This window comes from Microtus ochrogaster, linkage group LG2 (assembly GCF_000317375.1).
Source record: "Microtus ochrogaster isolate Prairie Vole_2 linkage group LG2, MicOch1.0, whole genome shotgun sequence".
In the NCBI taxonomy this organism is placed as follows: domain Eukaryota; kingdom Metazoa; phylum Chordata; class Mammalia; order Rodentia; family Cricetidae; genus Microtus; species Microtus ochrogaster.
In genome coordinates this window covers 12,470,494-12,487,802 of record NC_022028.1, presented here as the reverse complement: position 1 = coordinate 12,487,802, position 17,309 = coordinate 12,470,494, and the positions used below count along the sequence as shown (strand labels likewise).

The 17,309-nt window shown below is 38.3% G+C and overlaps 1 protein-coding gene across 1 annotated transcript in view; it reads left to right on the top strand.

The window, feature by feature from the left end:
• Col19a1 (collagen type XIX alpha 1 chain) overlaps positions 1 to 17,309 on the top strand; it is a 319,373-nt gene that overhangs the window by 39,213 nt on the left and 262,851 nt on the right. Inside the window, exons 5-6 of the mRNA XM_026785603.1 lie at positions 14,606 to 14,729; positions 16,608 to 16,883. Of these exons, the coding sequence (XP_026641404.1) occupies positions 14,606 to 14,729; positions 16,608 to 16,883 (400 nt within the window). The remainder of the gene's footprint in view (positions 1 to 14,605; positions 14,730 to 16,607; positions 16,884 to 17,309) is intronic.

Sequence of the window (17,309 nt, the reverse complement as noted above, 5' to 3'; positions counted from 1 at the left end):
TTTCATTTTAAAAGGAAAAAAAATAAACAAATGTCCGTCTTGTTAACTATGATCTAGAAAACTTGCTTTAGTTCTACGGGAACAGAGCTTTCTTCTGAAGGCCGCTTTCCTTAAAGCCCTGGGCCATGAGCTGCTTGAAGAATTAGCATTGGGACCCCAGTAATCAACACTTAAGCCTTTTCAACACGTTGTTGTTTAGGAACAAATTACACTTGTTTGGGGAACATAATTTATGAAGTAAAGGTTTTCTAAAACAATTAAGCCCTCCTTCTTTTGGTTTATGATCGCTAAGAGCTTGAAAAAAAAAATCTCTGTTCTTGTTTTTCATAGGTTCCTCCTGGCCTCAAATTCCTTATTAAAAGGAAGTCTGCGAAAAGGAAATAGCAGTTAGGAGGTTGTTTCTCTGCTCGGCCTCTTACACCGCAGTTGGTTTTATCTTTTACTCTGTGTGTGAGACAGAAGTGCTGTTTGCCACTTGCAGACTGTGATTCCCGTAGGAATGCAGAAAACTCCACCAGGCTGAGCTTTCTATACAAGGAAATGACTTGACACACCAAGAAACAAAAATTGATGACTGTTCGCTGTGCTCTTTATTTTTCTCATCAGAGAAACATCTAAGCTTGTGATGGGGAATAAATCAATCTGTCTTACACTTCCTTCTCCCCATAGAACAGCCATGCCGGTACATATCTGGGCATATTTTAGAAGTGAGCTATTTTCAGTGTCATTCCTCTTGAATCTGCCAGGCTTCCAGTGCCCGCTACCTGGAAAGGAGGTGGGCAGCGAAGACTTGTCCCCTGGAGTCGGGCCCTGCTGCCTTCTCATTAGTTGGTCAGCCAGGGCAGCCTTTCAATTTGCTCGGTTGAATTCTTCTGTCCTTGTGTGACGAGGCTAATCTTTACCTTCATTAAGTTAGCCTTGTGGGCTGGTAGCAATGCCAGATCCTGGTTTGGGAACTCAGTGGATGAACGGGGTGGAACAGACACTGACCTGTATATGAGACAGTGATCCAGGATCTGAGCAAAGAGTTCTCCTGTCAATCATTGTTCACAACTGTCAGATATATGATCATTTCTTTACACCCTAAAGGGTTGTTCATTGCCCCCTCAGCTCTGGCAATCACACAGGTCCAGTGTGTGCTTGGGGGGGTGTTTCGAGCAAGAGAAGAGAATGGCCTTCCTAATACATAGTAGACCTGCCCCAAGGTGTCTGCCCTGATCCTAGGAGAGCATCAGCTCCCGGATGAGAAGGGCTTCTAGCTTTAAAAATTAAGCCACCAATCCCTTAGGATTGCTATCCAGCCAAGGTTACAGCTATACAGCTACTTGACCCCTGACCTTTGGACTGTGTTCACTAAGTACCCTTGTTAAGCTCCTCAGCCCCTTTCACACTCCACCGTGAAACCCCAGCCAAGTCTCCATTCAGACAGCCCAGGCTCCAGCCATGGCTAACACATAAGGAAGGGTTTTTATACAAGAAAATTAAAGTGAATTAAGTCTGTATTTTTTTGAAAAAAAAATTCTTTATCTTTTTAATTAGAGTACTATTCTATTTGTTTTCTTCCCTGGGTGTTAAAGTCTCATCCTGGTACCTTTCTTCTATAAGACACACAGATATTTCTCAATTCTTCAGTCCTTTTTGTCAGACTGTGTAACTATTGATGTATATACTGCCCTCGAGATTTCCACTCCTTCCTGAAAGCTGAGTTACTGTTAAAGACGCACTTGTCCAAAATAAACAAGTAATCTCTCAGATTTATAAGGGCAATTAGTTCTCATTTTACCTTCCTTAGCGTATATCTTTCCTAAGACCTTAAGTAGCCCATTTTAAAGACATTACTGTGTGTTTTGTGACACTTCCTGGTGCGCTCAGATAACAGGAGGGGGAGGAGCTGTAATTATCAACCTCAGGGATACCAGGCGCCTAGGAAGGACAAATGTCACCGTGACTATTTTCCTTAGAGACCAAACAGGATTTGCTGTTGTTGCTAGTATCACTGTGTGATTGTAAACATGGAACTGATCCCTTCCTTAGGTTTTGTAACGTTGGTATTTTATATTAATTTACTCACTCCCCCATGCTCAGGAAAAGAACTGGAGACCTCTTTTTCTGCATCAGAGTCTGAAAGGATTACTTGTATGCCAGCTCAGAAACAATGAGGAGAATCTTATTTGTAACTAAGAGGATGCAAGCAACTTGATCTCCTGGGAAAAGCTGACCTTGGAACAAAAAGTCATGAGTTCGAGTCCCATCGTGATCTCTGCCTGGCAGAGGGAGGGAAGGGCAATCATTTATGTCCTGTGGCTTTGATTTCTCACTTCGGAACTAAGGTGGTTGATAAAAATTACTGCCAGGATCCTTTTCAGAATAAGAGTGCAGTGTGTGGTTTCTCAGGCCTGAAACATGTGCAAGAATACAAGGCTAATACTGAATAACGTTTTTGTTGAAATCTTCAGGTGTTAGTGTTTTTCCATCAGTGGTCTTAAATCTGTGGGGATTTTACATTCCTTTTTGGGAATGGCCGTCTGATGGGCTCATTGTTGGACAGTTTTTGTTTCTAAATTTTTCATGAAACTTTAGCATCACCTGGTCCTTTAATTGCTTCTTCTGCCATTTTCCTGTTGAATAGAATATGGTGTTGTTTCCTAAGGTTAAGCAGGTGAACATAGATGTTCGGGCTCATTTAGCACCTAGGACAAGATCACGGGCATTGTGGGTTTCTGAAATGGCACAGGTCACCGTCCCAATGGTTGTGTAACAGACACAAGTTTGCCATACCCCTGTTTTCATGGAAATTGTTCTGTGGTGTGGGAAATAGGTGATAAATGTGTAAGATGGTAAATTATTAAAGTCTCAGAAGACTGAAGAAAGTGGAGCAAGGCGATGCATCAGGTAGTGACTGGAGCCAGGATGATTTTAAGCTTCTAAGAGAAAATGACATTTGAGCTGAGACAAGAGTGATGGGAGGAATTTGTGTAAATGGAAACTTTGGAAATACTGTCCCATGAGAGGGCTCAGTCAGGAGATACAAAGGACCAAGGCCTCAGTGACCAGAGTGCATTGAAAGAATCAAAATCCAGGTCACTGTGGCATTCGCAGCTGCCATACAGAATCTGGTGGAGGAGGCAATGTGTCTGAGGCGGGACCTCATCGGCTTCTGGACCAGCATTGGGAATGTCCCCTTTTCTCTACAAAATGGAGGACATGTTCTAAAAGTTTTCAGCAATTTTCAATTTGAAAAGTTTATTCTCTCTCCCATGTGCTGAGCAGACTGAACCCAAGAGGGAAAGGAATATGTCTAATCACAATAGTGGAATAGGACTTCCATGGAGACATGCTGACTGCCTGCACTCATGCAACGACAGTGTAGATGGAGAAGAATGGATAGAACTGGGGTCTGTTTTGGTGGCGGAAGGAGTAAGATTTGCCAGTGGATTGGGTTGATACTGAAGGAAAGGCAAGAATTAAACGGACTTCCTGGGACTGGGAGAATGTCTGTGTGTCTATGGAGTTGTGGAATGTTGATAGATATACTTGGCTAGAAAAACAAGAAGTTGAACAAAAGAATGATCTTGGCCTCTAAGTAAAAATGCCCAGGAGAAACATAGGCATGTGAGTCCAGCGCACACACAAGAGGGAAGTTGACAAAGCTGACCAGGGTTTTAGCTTCCTTCTGGCTTATCTCCCTCCTTCCCCCTCTTCCCTTCCCCTCCTCCTCCTCCTCTCTCCCCCTCCCTCCTCTTCTTTCTTCTTTTGCCTCTTCCTTTTTCTCCTTCTTCCTCTTTCTCCTCCCCTCTTCTTCTTTCCCTCCCTTCCTCTCTCCCTCCCCTCTCCACATCTCTTTCTCTCTCTCCCCTCCATACCTCAAGATGACATTTTGAGTGCTCGGATCTCATAACAGAGGTGTGTCATTTTGGTCTGGCTAACTCAGGGGTATTTTGGAAATCAAACGTGGTCTTCCCTCTAGGTTCACTATTAAAATTTCCTTCCTTTATCATAATCCCTGCAGATTTCAACTCTGTACTTTCCCAAGTGAGAACTGATTATTAGAAAACCGGGTAGCAAGATGTAACTGGTTTTCAAGGATTAATATTGACTAAGGTCTAGGGCTAGCAGGGCGTCTGTTTTATAAACAGAAGCACTATCCAGGGAGGAGGAGCAGCCTACCAGTGGCTATCACCAGCTTGGGCATTCAGCGAAAGCATTGCAGAATTAGAGAGAATGCTGGCACCTTCCCACACTTTTTGACCTCAGACCGCATGTTTAAATGACTTTGGAAGCACAATCCATTTCACAATAATTAAAAGTACACAGTCATTCTCTACCAAAGTCATTCTTTCTTTCTTGCCAAGAGTTTCCTATAATACAAAACTGTATAAACTTTGTTATCCTATTTATCCTTCCTAATGGCATTAAATAAAATTTGCCTAGCAAGAAATCTCATTATCAGCAAGGAAAAAAAAAACACTAGAGAATATAGCAAACGTACAATTTGGATCAGTACAGTCTAGTCTAAAGTTCTGAACAATGAATTCTTTCATGGATACTTTAAATGGATGTTTTTTTAAAAATAAAATGCAGTTTCATACGTCTTAGGGTTTTGTCATTAATTGATGAATTTTAAGTATATAGAAAAAATATTCACTCAGGCACATTTTCATTTGAAGTTTTCCTTTTCAGTCTTTTCTGATGCTTCAGGGTATTCCTCGGTGTAAAGTGGCAATTACCGACTTTAGTGACTTAGATTTACCTATTATAATAGAGAAATGTAATTATTAGTCTACTTATCACCATTCAAAAAACTTGCCTCACTAATTTCCTATGAATACATGTGGCATTTGGAGAATTAGGAAGAGGTGGTGGTATAGTCTATACTACTATATTATTAGGTCTCTGAAGAAAACAAGTTAACTTATAGTCATTTTATTGGTTAGTGTTATTTTTTCCAAATAGAAACAGTTGCGGGTTTTTGTTGTTGTTGTTGTTTTTTGTTTGGCTTTGGTTTGTTCAGACAGGGTTTTCTCTGTGTAGCCCTGATTGCCCTGGAACTGGCTCTGTAGACAAGGCTGGCCTCAAACTCAGAGATCTGCTTGCCTCTGCCTCCAGAGGGCATGAGTCAGTTGGGATTTTTAAATGATCATTAATGAGATGATGTTCTTTGGAAAAAATGAGTAAATGTAGAAAATACAAAGGAAAAAATTAAATCTCACTCAATTTTGACACCCAAAGGAAAACAATGTCATATTCAAAATTCCATTGAGCCCTCAAAAGTAGGTTAATATTAATGCTTAGGGCTAAAATTTATATGGATGATATTGGACTAGAAGCAATGAATATAAAATAGGGCAAAGTCAGAAAATATTCCATTGATAATTTATAGCAAAGCTATATATATATTCATTCGAGTAAAGCTTAACAATATTTTCCTTAATGGCAATATCACTGAATAAGCAGCGGGTAGGGTTTCTTATAGGAAATTACACTCCATTCAAAAACATTCAGGCTGGATATCTTGGACATAGCAAGCTGTCATTATATCTCTCTGGTAGCACACAAGTAATCCAATATGGCCTCTTTTATAATAGAAACTTTGGCAAGGCCCAGAGAAACTGTTCTGTGTCACACTGGCTGTTTGTGTGTGTGTCCTATAAACACGAAACCAAGACGGTAGGAACAGATCTCGTTTTTAGCATCTTATTTTTAAAGAAATTTTTAGAAATTTCTCTTTAAAATTTACATGCTTGGTAAGAAAAATAAAATTAGTTTTTTGTTCTCAAAGACTGAATATAAATCTCTGAAAGAGGAATATGATAAATATAAAGATCCTCTACAAATGCACACCAGAGACATTCCTTCCCTGCACATTTGAGGGTGTAATTGTTATGTATTAATTATATTACGTAGTCATTTTATCACAAGAGAAGTTTCATGGTATAAAACATTTAAACTTTAAAATTAGATTATAAATTGCTGAAAATATCATATTGAACCTTGTTGTATGAAGTATTTAAGTTTCATCCTAGAATTAAGTCAGTCTTTACCTATTTCCTTGCTCAACTACTTCTTTCTTTAATACAAAGTCATTAGTGCCCCCACTGAAATGCTGGCAGACTTTGTGGTAAATATAAATTCCATGTTTGTGTTCAGTGTCAGAGATGAGCACAGTGATAATCCAAGTAGAAGATGACAAAGAGTTGTTTCATTATTTTTTTGTTTTGCCATAAAACGAGTTAAAATAACTGCAATGTTGATTTTTTTTAAAAAAGTGAAAGAGTTAAAAGGAAAAGAATTTACTCCATTTAAAGCAAAGAGAATATGGACTAAAATTGTCTATGTTAGTGTGTTCAGAAGTCTGTCAATACAGTAAGGGCTTACGACAATCTAATGACTGGTTAAGTCTAGTAGGCATGGACAGCAGCTTAGGAGCCACTGGAAGGTGGCAACAAGGGGTTCTGGGTTCTTAATATAATCCTCCTAGACCTGGCTTTACCTGGCTGATATTTAAAGTTCATCTTTATTTTTACCAGGGCAGAGCTCGCTCAATAGGAGTTGCTTCTTCCTTTGGGAAATAGCAGAAAACAATCAGAGAATTACAACTACCATTTGGGGGACCCAGACACTGCTGTTCATAAGATTGTGTGAAAAGACAGGAAAGACTTGAGAAGGCCTTAAGAGTCTAACTTTGGATGAATTTGAAGCTCTGGATAAACCTAACCAGAAGACTCACAAGAACTGTAGACTACTTCCTGAATGGTTATCTAGTACCCTCTGAGGGTACCGCAGTTATCCAGTAAACTCTAGGTATACTTCAGTTATTCATTACCATATGACTGCACCCCAGTTAGCCAGTACCCTCTGAGTGTACTCTAGTTATCTAGTACCCTATGAATGCACCCCTAGAGCAGAGCTGGAAGATTTATAACTGAGTCTCAAGGTCTCTCTCTTCTCTACTTCATCAGTGCTGGGACTGCACGTTCAAGACACCATACCTTGTTTTACTGTGTGTATTGGGATTGAACTCATTTCCTCTTGCTTGTGTGCCAAGATAATAATTTACTGAGCTATCAACCCGGTACCTTGTTTATTTTTAGCTCTTTTTCTTCTTATGTTTAAAACACATAGGTGTAAATACACGTGTATGTATATAATCAATAATTATAAATCTATGTTGATAGGTATATAAAGTATAAAGAAGCATAAATAACACAATGAGAAAAAATGGTTATATAAGAACCAAATTTATATATAAAATGTTATATGTATAATTTAAATTAAGTTGTCATTAATCTAAACCACAGTGTTGTAAATCTATGTTAGGCATCATACGGAGAGCAGTCAGTAAGAAAGTAACATAAATGGTATATTTTTAAAAGGAATAAAATGGCACTGTAGAATAACATTTAATAAATAATTAATGGAACAATAAAAACATAAAGTAAGTGGAAAACAAACAGCAAATGACAAGTATAGATCTCATCTAAATGGTTATTATATGAATCTCAGACATTTATCAAATTCATAAAAGTATGATACATATATGTAGAATTTAAAATAGACATACTCTATTTTTTAAATTTTAGTAAAAAAATCATTAAAAATAAGAGAAGAAATATGCCACTCAGTCTGAATTAAAAGATTGCACTATTGTCTATGAAGACTCCTATAATAGCTATACAAATGTTAGACAAAATAGACTTTAAGGAAAGGCTATTTTTATAATGTATCATTTTTAGTGCTTCAAAAGGTGATCATTACACATGTACACAACACTACAGCCCTAAAATACACAAACTCTAACATAGTTGAAGACAGACATAGATAATTCAATAAAAAATGTGGAAAATTTCAATACCAAATGTAAAGATTAATGGACCATTAGGTAGAAAATTCTCAAGGAAATAGGAAGCTTGAAGTCTGTGAGATAACTTATCCTAACCGTTGTCTGGGGGAGATTCCTTCCTGAAATAGAAAAAATACATGTGCTTCTTAAGTGTGCATGGAACATTGTCCGGAATAGGCTATAAATACATTTTAAAAATTTAAATGTTTCATATTCACATTGGATTATGATGTTTTCCAATCATAAAGTACTCAGAAAACAGCAAAACGTACTCCACGTATAAAAACATGTACATGTTAAATACTCTGCATTTGAATTACCCATGGATCAACTATATTAAGATTCATGGGTAGAAAAAGAAATTTTCCAAAACTTACCCACTGCAGATAACTCAATGCTTATTAAGACCATCTTTGGCATGTTCTAGGAATTGCACACCACAATCCCTTCCTACTGCCTGGGGCCAATCGAGTGAAAGCATGAGCTGAGAGATTATCTGTTAGAAATATTGGAAAAGGCACAGAGAACACAGCCAGACAAAGTAAGAGCCCGTGAGGGGAATGGGAATAACAGTCTAGAGAAAACTGTATGAATGAGGAAAAAGAGACAAAAACACACAGAACAAGGGAATAAGAGGACAAGCTCCTCCCATTCTTCCTGTACTCTTGGTATTCGCTATGGAAGCAAAGCTGAAAGTCACAACCATGAACCCCCCAGGAGAGACTACATCCAGCTCATAGACTCCACAGCATTTCTAACTGTGGCTTTAGTAAATTTCTTAGGAATGGAAATAAAGATAGAGGAATCACCCTCAAAGAGGAGTCAGATGAGGAGTTTTAGAGAAGTGGGTTAAGAAATGATTTACTAAGCCCTTGCATTTTGGTGAAAACGGCAAGCAGGAGTCCCAGAAGCATTAAGTATCACCAAATCCTGGAGATACAGTTGACAGTGATCTAGGGTCTGTGACTCCGAGACAAGGTATTTTAAGACATCTCTCACTACACCCTCACAACTATATTCTTTCAACAGATCACTGTGAGAATCCCCAACAGCTGTCATCTTGCTTTGCTATTAGTAAGTTGTTTTAAAACTGATTTTACTTTCAATGTTAGGTTTTCCATTCGTATCATGTAATTCTGGTTTTGGCCACCTTGACATTTCCCTGTTCTGAACCAATTTATATTACTTCTTTATGTCACAAGAACACTCTCCACTCTCAACCGGTTTGAAGAAGCAGCAAGTATAGGCTAGGGCCTTCCTTTTGTCACCTTTCAAAGTTTTAGAGTGTTCTATATTAGAATTCAGCTGACAACTATGTAATTCCAAGTTTACTAACTGCTGTTCCTTGGCTTTGTTCGGTTTGTCCATTGTTGGTCTGGACAGTATTTTTTTTTTGAAAAAAAATGTGATTAATTGCCAACATTTAAAACTCTAAACTTTTTAGGTATAAATCTAGACTTTCGGCTTTTGGCTTCTGTGGAAAAATGGATGCTCTGGCAACATTGAATCTATGTTCCCAGATGGTACCAGCTGGCTGGTACTATTTAACAGCTGTCCCTGTAGATGGTCTGGGCTGTTCCCTACAGTCCTCATGTGTCTCCTCTCCATAAGGACCAGTGTCACTTTACTGTGGTTAACTCACTGTTCGGGTTTTCATACAGAGGCAGAAGAGGAATTTGTGAATTTTTGAAATATTGGGTATTCACTGTTCTATCAAAATGGGGGAAGTATATTGAGGGCCAGTCAAGTTCTCATCTGAAAAACAGTCCAAGTTCAGCTCAGTTATTTGTTTGCTTGCATGTATTATCTACTTTGTGCAGACACTGCTGTAGCTGCTAAGGACATATAGGCGAGTGGATTGGATGTAAGCACCCAGAGAACTTACATTTCAGTCTTCCCTGCAGGGACCTGTAGCCACTGTGGTTTAAGGCTTAGTTTGCATGAAAAACAACGACAAAAATATGTGCCAGTAGTCTTCAAACCTGCACGAACAGTGGGAAAGGTGGCCGAGAAGAGGGTAGTGGGTTAGCTGATTGAAATAATGCTAGATTTCAGGAGGCAGTGGGTAAGGAATGAACGGATGGCAAGTATGTCCTGTTCATTAGTTTGATGAGTGAGCTAGAAGCTATCAGTTGTACAGCCAGGTCAGAGGAAGTCTGATTTATAGCAAGAGAAGAGATAATTTGCAAAGCAAGATTATGAGACCATTTGAAAATGATGCCTTAAAGATTGAAAAAGAGGTTTACTCAAATATGCAAATACATCTGTAGGCTGGGATATTAAACAATAAAAAAATTACAAAAAAATTATAGTTCATTCTAGAAGAGAGAAGGCAATTGCGGACTATATACCTGACTGAACAAGGGCAAGGAGCTGAACCTTCAGTGTTGTAGGTGGGCAATATTGGTAAGAAGTGGATCTACCCCACCAGATTGCTGAAGCTTGCATGGTTAAGAGGAATCAGCCTCTGCAGAAACCAATGAGGGAGTGAGTGTAGGCAGGTGTACATGTATAGGTTTGTGCAAATACTCCCATGTTTGTCTGTGTACGTGTGCCTGATAAGCGTGTGAATATGGAGCTCCATGTTACCAACTTACCACCATCATGACCCAACCACAAAGGAGGTGAGGGTTTTATCAGCTAAACAAACTGAGCTACAAATCTGCTAGAGTGTCTTCAACAAGAGAGTAAAGACAAGGATGAGTCGGAAGAAGCAAAATTCTATAATGAACCATGAGACTCTTACATTACCCCCCCCCACACACACACACATACACACGCTTGTAAAATGCTTGTAGTAGGTGAACATCATTTACTAGGTATAAAACAAAAGCAATCTTTTTGGGTAAAAAGAAATATATCTGGATAAATAACCACGACACATTAGCATTTGAAGAGCCCTTGGTAAAAACTTCCAACTAATGCTGGGCAATGAGGCATGCCCACTGACTCATCATGCCAACAGAGACATTGCTTTTCACATTGAAAGCAAAGTAGAATATCAACTCCTATTACACGTGATAAGGGATTAATGTGGGGCTTGGGATTCCCTTCAACAGTAGTTTTGCTGCACCTAACTCAAAGCTTCCATTTGGAAGTGTGTTTCCTGTTATCTCTTCAACCCTACATGTGCCCACCTTTCAGGTTTAAATATTCCCAAAGAGAAGTGGCAGGTATCTGTGCCTGCTTTGTTGTTGTTGTTGTTGTTGTTATGTTTAAGTCAGCAACACTACTTCAAACAACACAGTAATTGTCAATAGTAATTTAGTAAAAATTTTATCTGATACTGGAAAAAAATCCCAGCATAAACAATATCCCATTACTGGGATTTATTTTCAGGAAATTGTTAAAAAAGAGTTGTTTCCTAATTGATTAATTAAAGGGATATAATAATGTAATAATGTTGTGGTAAGGTCTGTTGCTTCTTTTGCTAAACTCTCAACAAACAAAATAAATCTAGATTATACGTAGGTTAATTCATCTATTTTTAAGATTTCTTTATCATTTTAAAATTTTATGTCTATGAGTGTTTGACGGAATGTATGTATGTGCACTATGTGCATACAGTACTCATAGAGACCAAAAGAAGTTACTCGATCTCCCGGAAGTGGAGTTACAGACAAGTGTGAGCTTCTTTGCATGTGCTGGGGATCAAACCCAAGTCCTCTGCAAGAGCAAAAAGTGCTTCTAAATGCTGAACCTTCTCTCTAGCCCTAGATAGCAGCATATAAGCAAATGAATATGTTTTTATTAATTTGAATATATTTAAAGTAGAGAATATATGTCGTTCACCTGTCTCCCTCACAGCATAGGTCAGCAGCACAGTGCACTGCAGACCAGGCTTCTACTCTCATCATCATGTGACTGATGGAGCCCTGTGGCCTCCTGCTGCCTTCCAGTATCACAAATGAGTACAGTGCATCAAATATCTGGATCCAGAAAGGATCACACTGTAAAATTCAGCTGTGCTTAACTGCTTTCTATGGCTGTGATAGACCAGAAGTCATCTGGGGAAGAAAGGGTTTCTTTCAGTTTTCAGGTTCCAGTCTAAAATCAGGGAAACCAAGGCAGGGACTCAAGGCTAGAGATTACAGCACTAACCATGGAGAAATACTGCACACTGGCTGCTCCTAGGCTGACACTCAGCTACTTTTTATTTTTCAGCCCAAACCAAGCCACTAAAGGATGGCACTGTCCATGGTTGCCCGGACCTTCCAATTTAAATTCGTAATTAAGACAATGTTTCACAGACGTGCGCACTAGTCTCTAATGGGATGGATGCAATTCCTCATCATTATTTGATGTTCCATTTCCCCAGATATATCAAGCTAACAACCAATATTAGAAAACAAAGAAGTGCAGTTTTCCATGAATTTTAAATCGTTATGACTAGGCTGAAACATAACCTTGTTAAGTAAAAGAAGAACCCTTGTAGTCAGCACATTTTTTTTTTTTGTCAATGAGAAATTAGTTTGCTTGTTTCTTGGCATGGGAATACGTGCTTCAGGATTTGATTGGCTCTTGGAAAGCACTTCTTCATCCTGTTGATTGTGGAAGTGTCTTTCTTGCAAAAGTTGCTGAAATGCTTGAAGAAATAGTAGTTGGTTGGCAAGCGGTCAGGTGAATATCACAGATGAAGCAAAACTTGACAGTGCAGTTGGTTGAACGTATGAGATGTTGGCTGTGCAGTGTGCCGTCAAGCATGGCCTAGAATTGTGTCTTTCTTATGAGCTATGGTGGCTGCAAATGTTGCTGATTTTGACACCTGTCATCAGTTTGTTGAACATACTTCTCATAGATGACAATTTCTCTAGAATTCAGAAAGGTTTAGCCAGTGAAACTGGAGAAGACCACTAAACAGTGACCATAACAATTTTCTGGTACCATTTGGCTTTGGAAAGTGCTTTGGTATTCTTCAATGGTCGTTGCTGGTATATAATCCTCTTTTGGTTCCACAACTCAGTTTGATTGAGAAACGGTTTGTTGTTGTGTAGAATAACAGACAATGACAATTCAAAGGGACATTTTAAATACTAAGCACCTACTTACTGAGATTTTGCCTTCCTGGTTTGATCAAATGTTGAGGGATCATGGAATAACTTTGCAGTCTTTGTTAACTTCCATGTACTTGGAAGTAGAGCAGCTTAGATGCTTGTTCTCAATTGTTATCACCAACTCCTGATAACTGGTCACTGAGCTTCAAGGCTCTTCTCTTCTTGCCAAACTTCTTGAACCACTATGTACCAAATGTACATTTGTAGTAGTTCCTGTGCCAAATTCATTGCTGAAGACGTAAGTTGTCTTCACCACTTCATGGGCCATTTTGAATATGAATAAAAAAATCACCTGCATCTGCTTTTTTGTCTAATATTATTTCCAAACTATAAAATAGGGAATAAGGATCTTCAGCAAAAATAAAGAAAATAAAATAAAGTAAGAAATGCACATTAAATGGTATAGAATATGAGTGTATTTATTAAAATGTATTCACATATTAGAGAATATTTTAGCAATATAAAAGCTTCAATTAGTTTCTCACCAGCCTGTAGTACTGTTTCCCCTTAATGTCTGTCACCTTCCCACTATCATAATGTCAAAACTCTCTTAGGCTGGAATCTTACTCTGTCTGTCTCTAGAGGCACACACATGCACACACATACATATGTATGCATAGTAATATATAGGTACATATGTGAATGCTCTATTTAACCAAGTAAGTAAATTACAACCTTAAGCAAGTACATCTTTTTTATATTTTCTTTGTAAATTCTCTACTCCATGTGATTCTGAGTCTGACACAAAGAGAAAAAATAAAAATTCAGTGTTCTCCATAACAGTCTGGTGGTCAATGTCTCGGTTATCACTGTTAGTAGAGCTGAGAATAATATTCAAAGTTAGTAGTTATGAATTAAGTGCTTGGTGCTTTATTTATGTACGATGACTTCAAGTCTGTTTGTCTTTAAGGGACATACTTTCTTACTTAAAAAAGAAAACAAAAGCAATATTACAATATTGCAGAATTCCCCAAATTCAATAAAAAAAATAAACCACTACTTATTATCTAATGGAAATGACTATGTGGATAAGTATATGGTGAATTTTTTTTTTGTTTCTTTGTGTTTTTACTAAGACCAATATTTTGAACCTGAGACTGTGGTAGAAGGATATTGGGGGAATGTTTTGCTTCTACCATCTAGAAAGATTACTTTTTCTAAAGAAAGACAAATAAAGCTAAATATCATTCAATTTAGTGTCACCATAACTCACCAAGAGGTCAACATTAGGAACTCCTCTGCAAGAGGTAAATATGGTAAAATTTCATCAGAAAATATTCATTGATTTATAGTCAATGTTTTTGAAATTATCTCTTCTTTTCTCTACCAAAAACCACCAGGGAAGACCACTTTCATTTTGATAAACCACTGATGTTCATCTGAACACAGTGAACTCTGAACTTGTCTGTTAGACACCCCTCAATAAGAGAACAACATATTACTTACTGTAGTCTAACCACTCGTTTACATATTACAATGTTTATCAAAACCATATTAGATGATTACATATTAGGGAATTACAATAATAATTACATAAAAAATGCTGACATGGCTGCATCCATATTTCTAATAGCTGAAAAATGAACAATAAATTATAAACTGATTGAGAGTCTCTATGACTGAGAGATCACATTTCACAGGGTTCATACCTGGATTTCTTCCCTGGACACCATGAGTCACCCCTGAATAGTTATTTGCTTTCTTCCCATAGTAAGATATTTCCTAGAGGCCTTCCTGAGGAGTACTCCGTAGCAGTCATGTTTCGAGTACGAAGAAGCACCAAGAAGGAGCGGTGGTTTTTATGGCGGATTTTAAACCAGCAGAATATGCCACAGGTAAGATGTTAATTTGTTTCATTAGGTCAGATGGTTCTCTGTGCTGTGCACCAAAATCTGGAAACAGACATAGTTAGTACTCAAATACTGTATTGGTTAGAGGACTCATCAACAGAGAAATGGAAGCATTATAAATAGGATAGCATTGATGATATCAACGATGTGGGAATCTAGTACACCAGAGGTTTGAGGTTTGTTTTGTCTTAAAGATTTATTTTTATTTTATATACATAAATATTTACATGTGTCTATGTGTGTGTGTGTGTGTGTGTGTGTGTGTGTGTGTGTGTATACACACCATGTTCTTATCTGATAACCAGAGAGGCCATAAGAGAGATTCAGGATATCCAGAAACTGGAGATATAAACAATTTGTACCACCAAGTGGGTGCTGAGACTTGAATCCAGGTACTCTGCAAAGCAGTCAGTGCTCTGAACCACTGAACCGTGCCTCCAGCCCTAGAGATTCATACTTTATCTGAAGACAGTGAAATTACTTTCTTTCTACGGGGCCTAATTGACTGACTTCACCCCATTAATGACCTTCACTTCCTCTCATCACTAATATCATATATTATCCTGATACTTAACTATTTGTTTCATCAATAAACACAAATAAGAGCCACATGCCTTATGCCAAGAAGTGATGAGAATAAGAAATTTAGGCCTACGGAGATACCTCAGGGTCTAAGGGAAAGCATTTGTCATGCAAAACTGAGGGGTGGAGTTCAGAACCCCAGCATCCACATAAATGCCAGGTGAAGGTGAGGTTCACCTTTAAGTCCAACATTCACGAGGTGGGAGATGGGATTCCCAGAGCAGTTTAGCTAGCAAGACTAGTCAAATCAATGAACTATGGGTTCAAGGGAGAGGCCTGGCCTCAATACAGAAAGTGTAGAGCACTTGATTAAAGACACCTAATGTCAGCTCTGGTTTCTACATTCTTGCGAACATATGTGCATCATACTTACACACACATGCACACACACATCAAAAGAAAATAAGAGATTTTTAAAAGCATAAGTCATGTTCTTATGGAGCAGAAAGTCTATATAATGGGAGAACATTTATGGAGAACTTATACAGCACAGTTGTACTGAAGGAAGTGTGATGGGATATTGTCTGAACAAGAAAGAAGAGTGGAGAACCCAGGAGACCTTGTGGAAATGACGGTGGAGCCAAAGTGGTGACGCAAGCACCCTACAGACTTCAAAATTAGTTATTAGCATCACTCATTTGTGTCCACTTCTGTACATAACTATTGGACACCTTTAGCTCTGGCTGATCCTCTCTATTAATATAGTTCAAGATTTTATGATGGGAAGATAATTTGAACTGAAATGCATGTCATCTATAAAATATCTATCTTTGCCATGAAAATGATTAAGGGCTTAAAAGGACCATGTCAGTTGTCATGTAAAAAGAAATGCATATATTGTTTTTCTTTTAAATTAGAAACCTTGTAGTCTGCATACTCACATAGAACAATGACATAGATGAGCATGTTTAGGTATGTGATAATATCAATAAGTTTTATACTTCATAAAATGACACTTTTATGAAATCATAACACAAGTATATAGTTATGATTGCATTTATAAATGTGAAATAATCATTTGCATTTGTATACGCATGTACACCCTTTTATGTTCTTTTGTGAAGGAGCAGATTGTACAGGATGCTTCATGCTAACACACTTGAAGCAAAATACTTGCTCTTTTGTATCCACCAGTGTGGCAGGCACAATTACTGTCTCTTGTTTAGCCAGTTCTTCAGTCATGCTGTTGAACACATTGAGCTTTTATTTGAGAGCTTTACTAATTTTGAGCATTGAGTCTCAAGCCATATAGAGATACTCTGTTATCTTTTTTTTCCTCAGATTTCTATAGTGATTGATGGGACAAAGAAGGTGATAGAATTTATGTTCCGTGGTGCTGAGGGAGATCTGTTGAACTACGTTTTTAAGAATCGAGAACTCCGCCCTCTCTTCGATCGTCAGTGGCATAAACTTGGCATTGGTGTGCAATCCCGAGTCCTTTCTCTCTATATGGATTGTAATCTAATTGCAAGCCGGCACACGGAAGAGAAGGACTCTGTGGATTTTCATGGGAAGACAGTTATTGCCACGCGAGCTTCAGATGGCAAGCCTGTGGACGTAAGTGTAATAGTAATACTCACACGGTACTTCCATCATCTCTAATTTAAAGCAAAATATATCATTAAGAGAGGCTTCCTGGGACTGTGGATGTGACTCCATAAGTAGCGAGCTTGCATAGCCTGCATGGCACCTGAGATTTGAACTCCAGTACCACATAAACCAGGCATGGTGGTTCATGGTGTGTCTCCAACCACAGACTGCAAAGGTATAGGCAAGGGGATGGGAGGCTCAGTTCAGGATCATTCTTAGTCACATTGTGAGTATAATGTCAGCATGGCTACAGAAGATTCAGTATAAGAAAGAGAAAGGAAAAGGAAACAGGAAGGACAGAGGGAGGAGGGAAGAAGGGAAGGAAGGAAAAACGGAAAAAAGGAAGGAAGGAAGGAAGGAAGGAAGGAAGGAAGGAAGGAAGGAAGGAAGGAA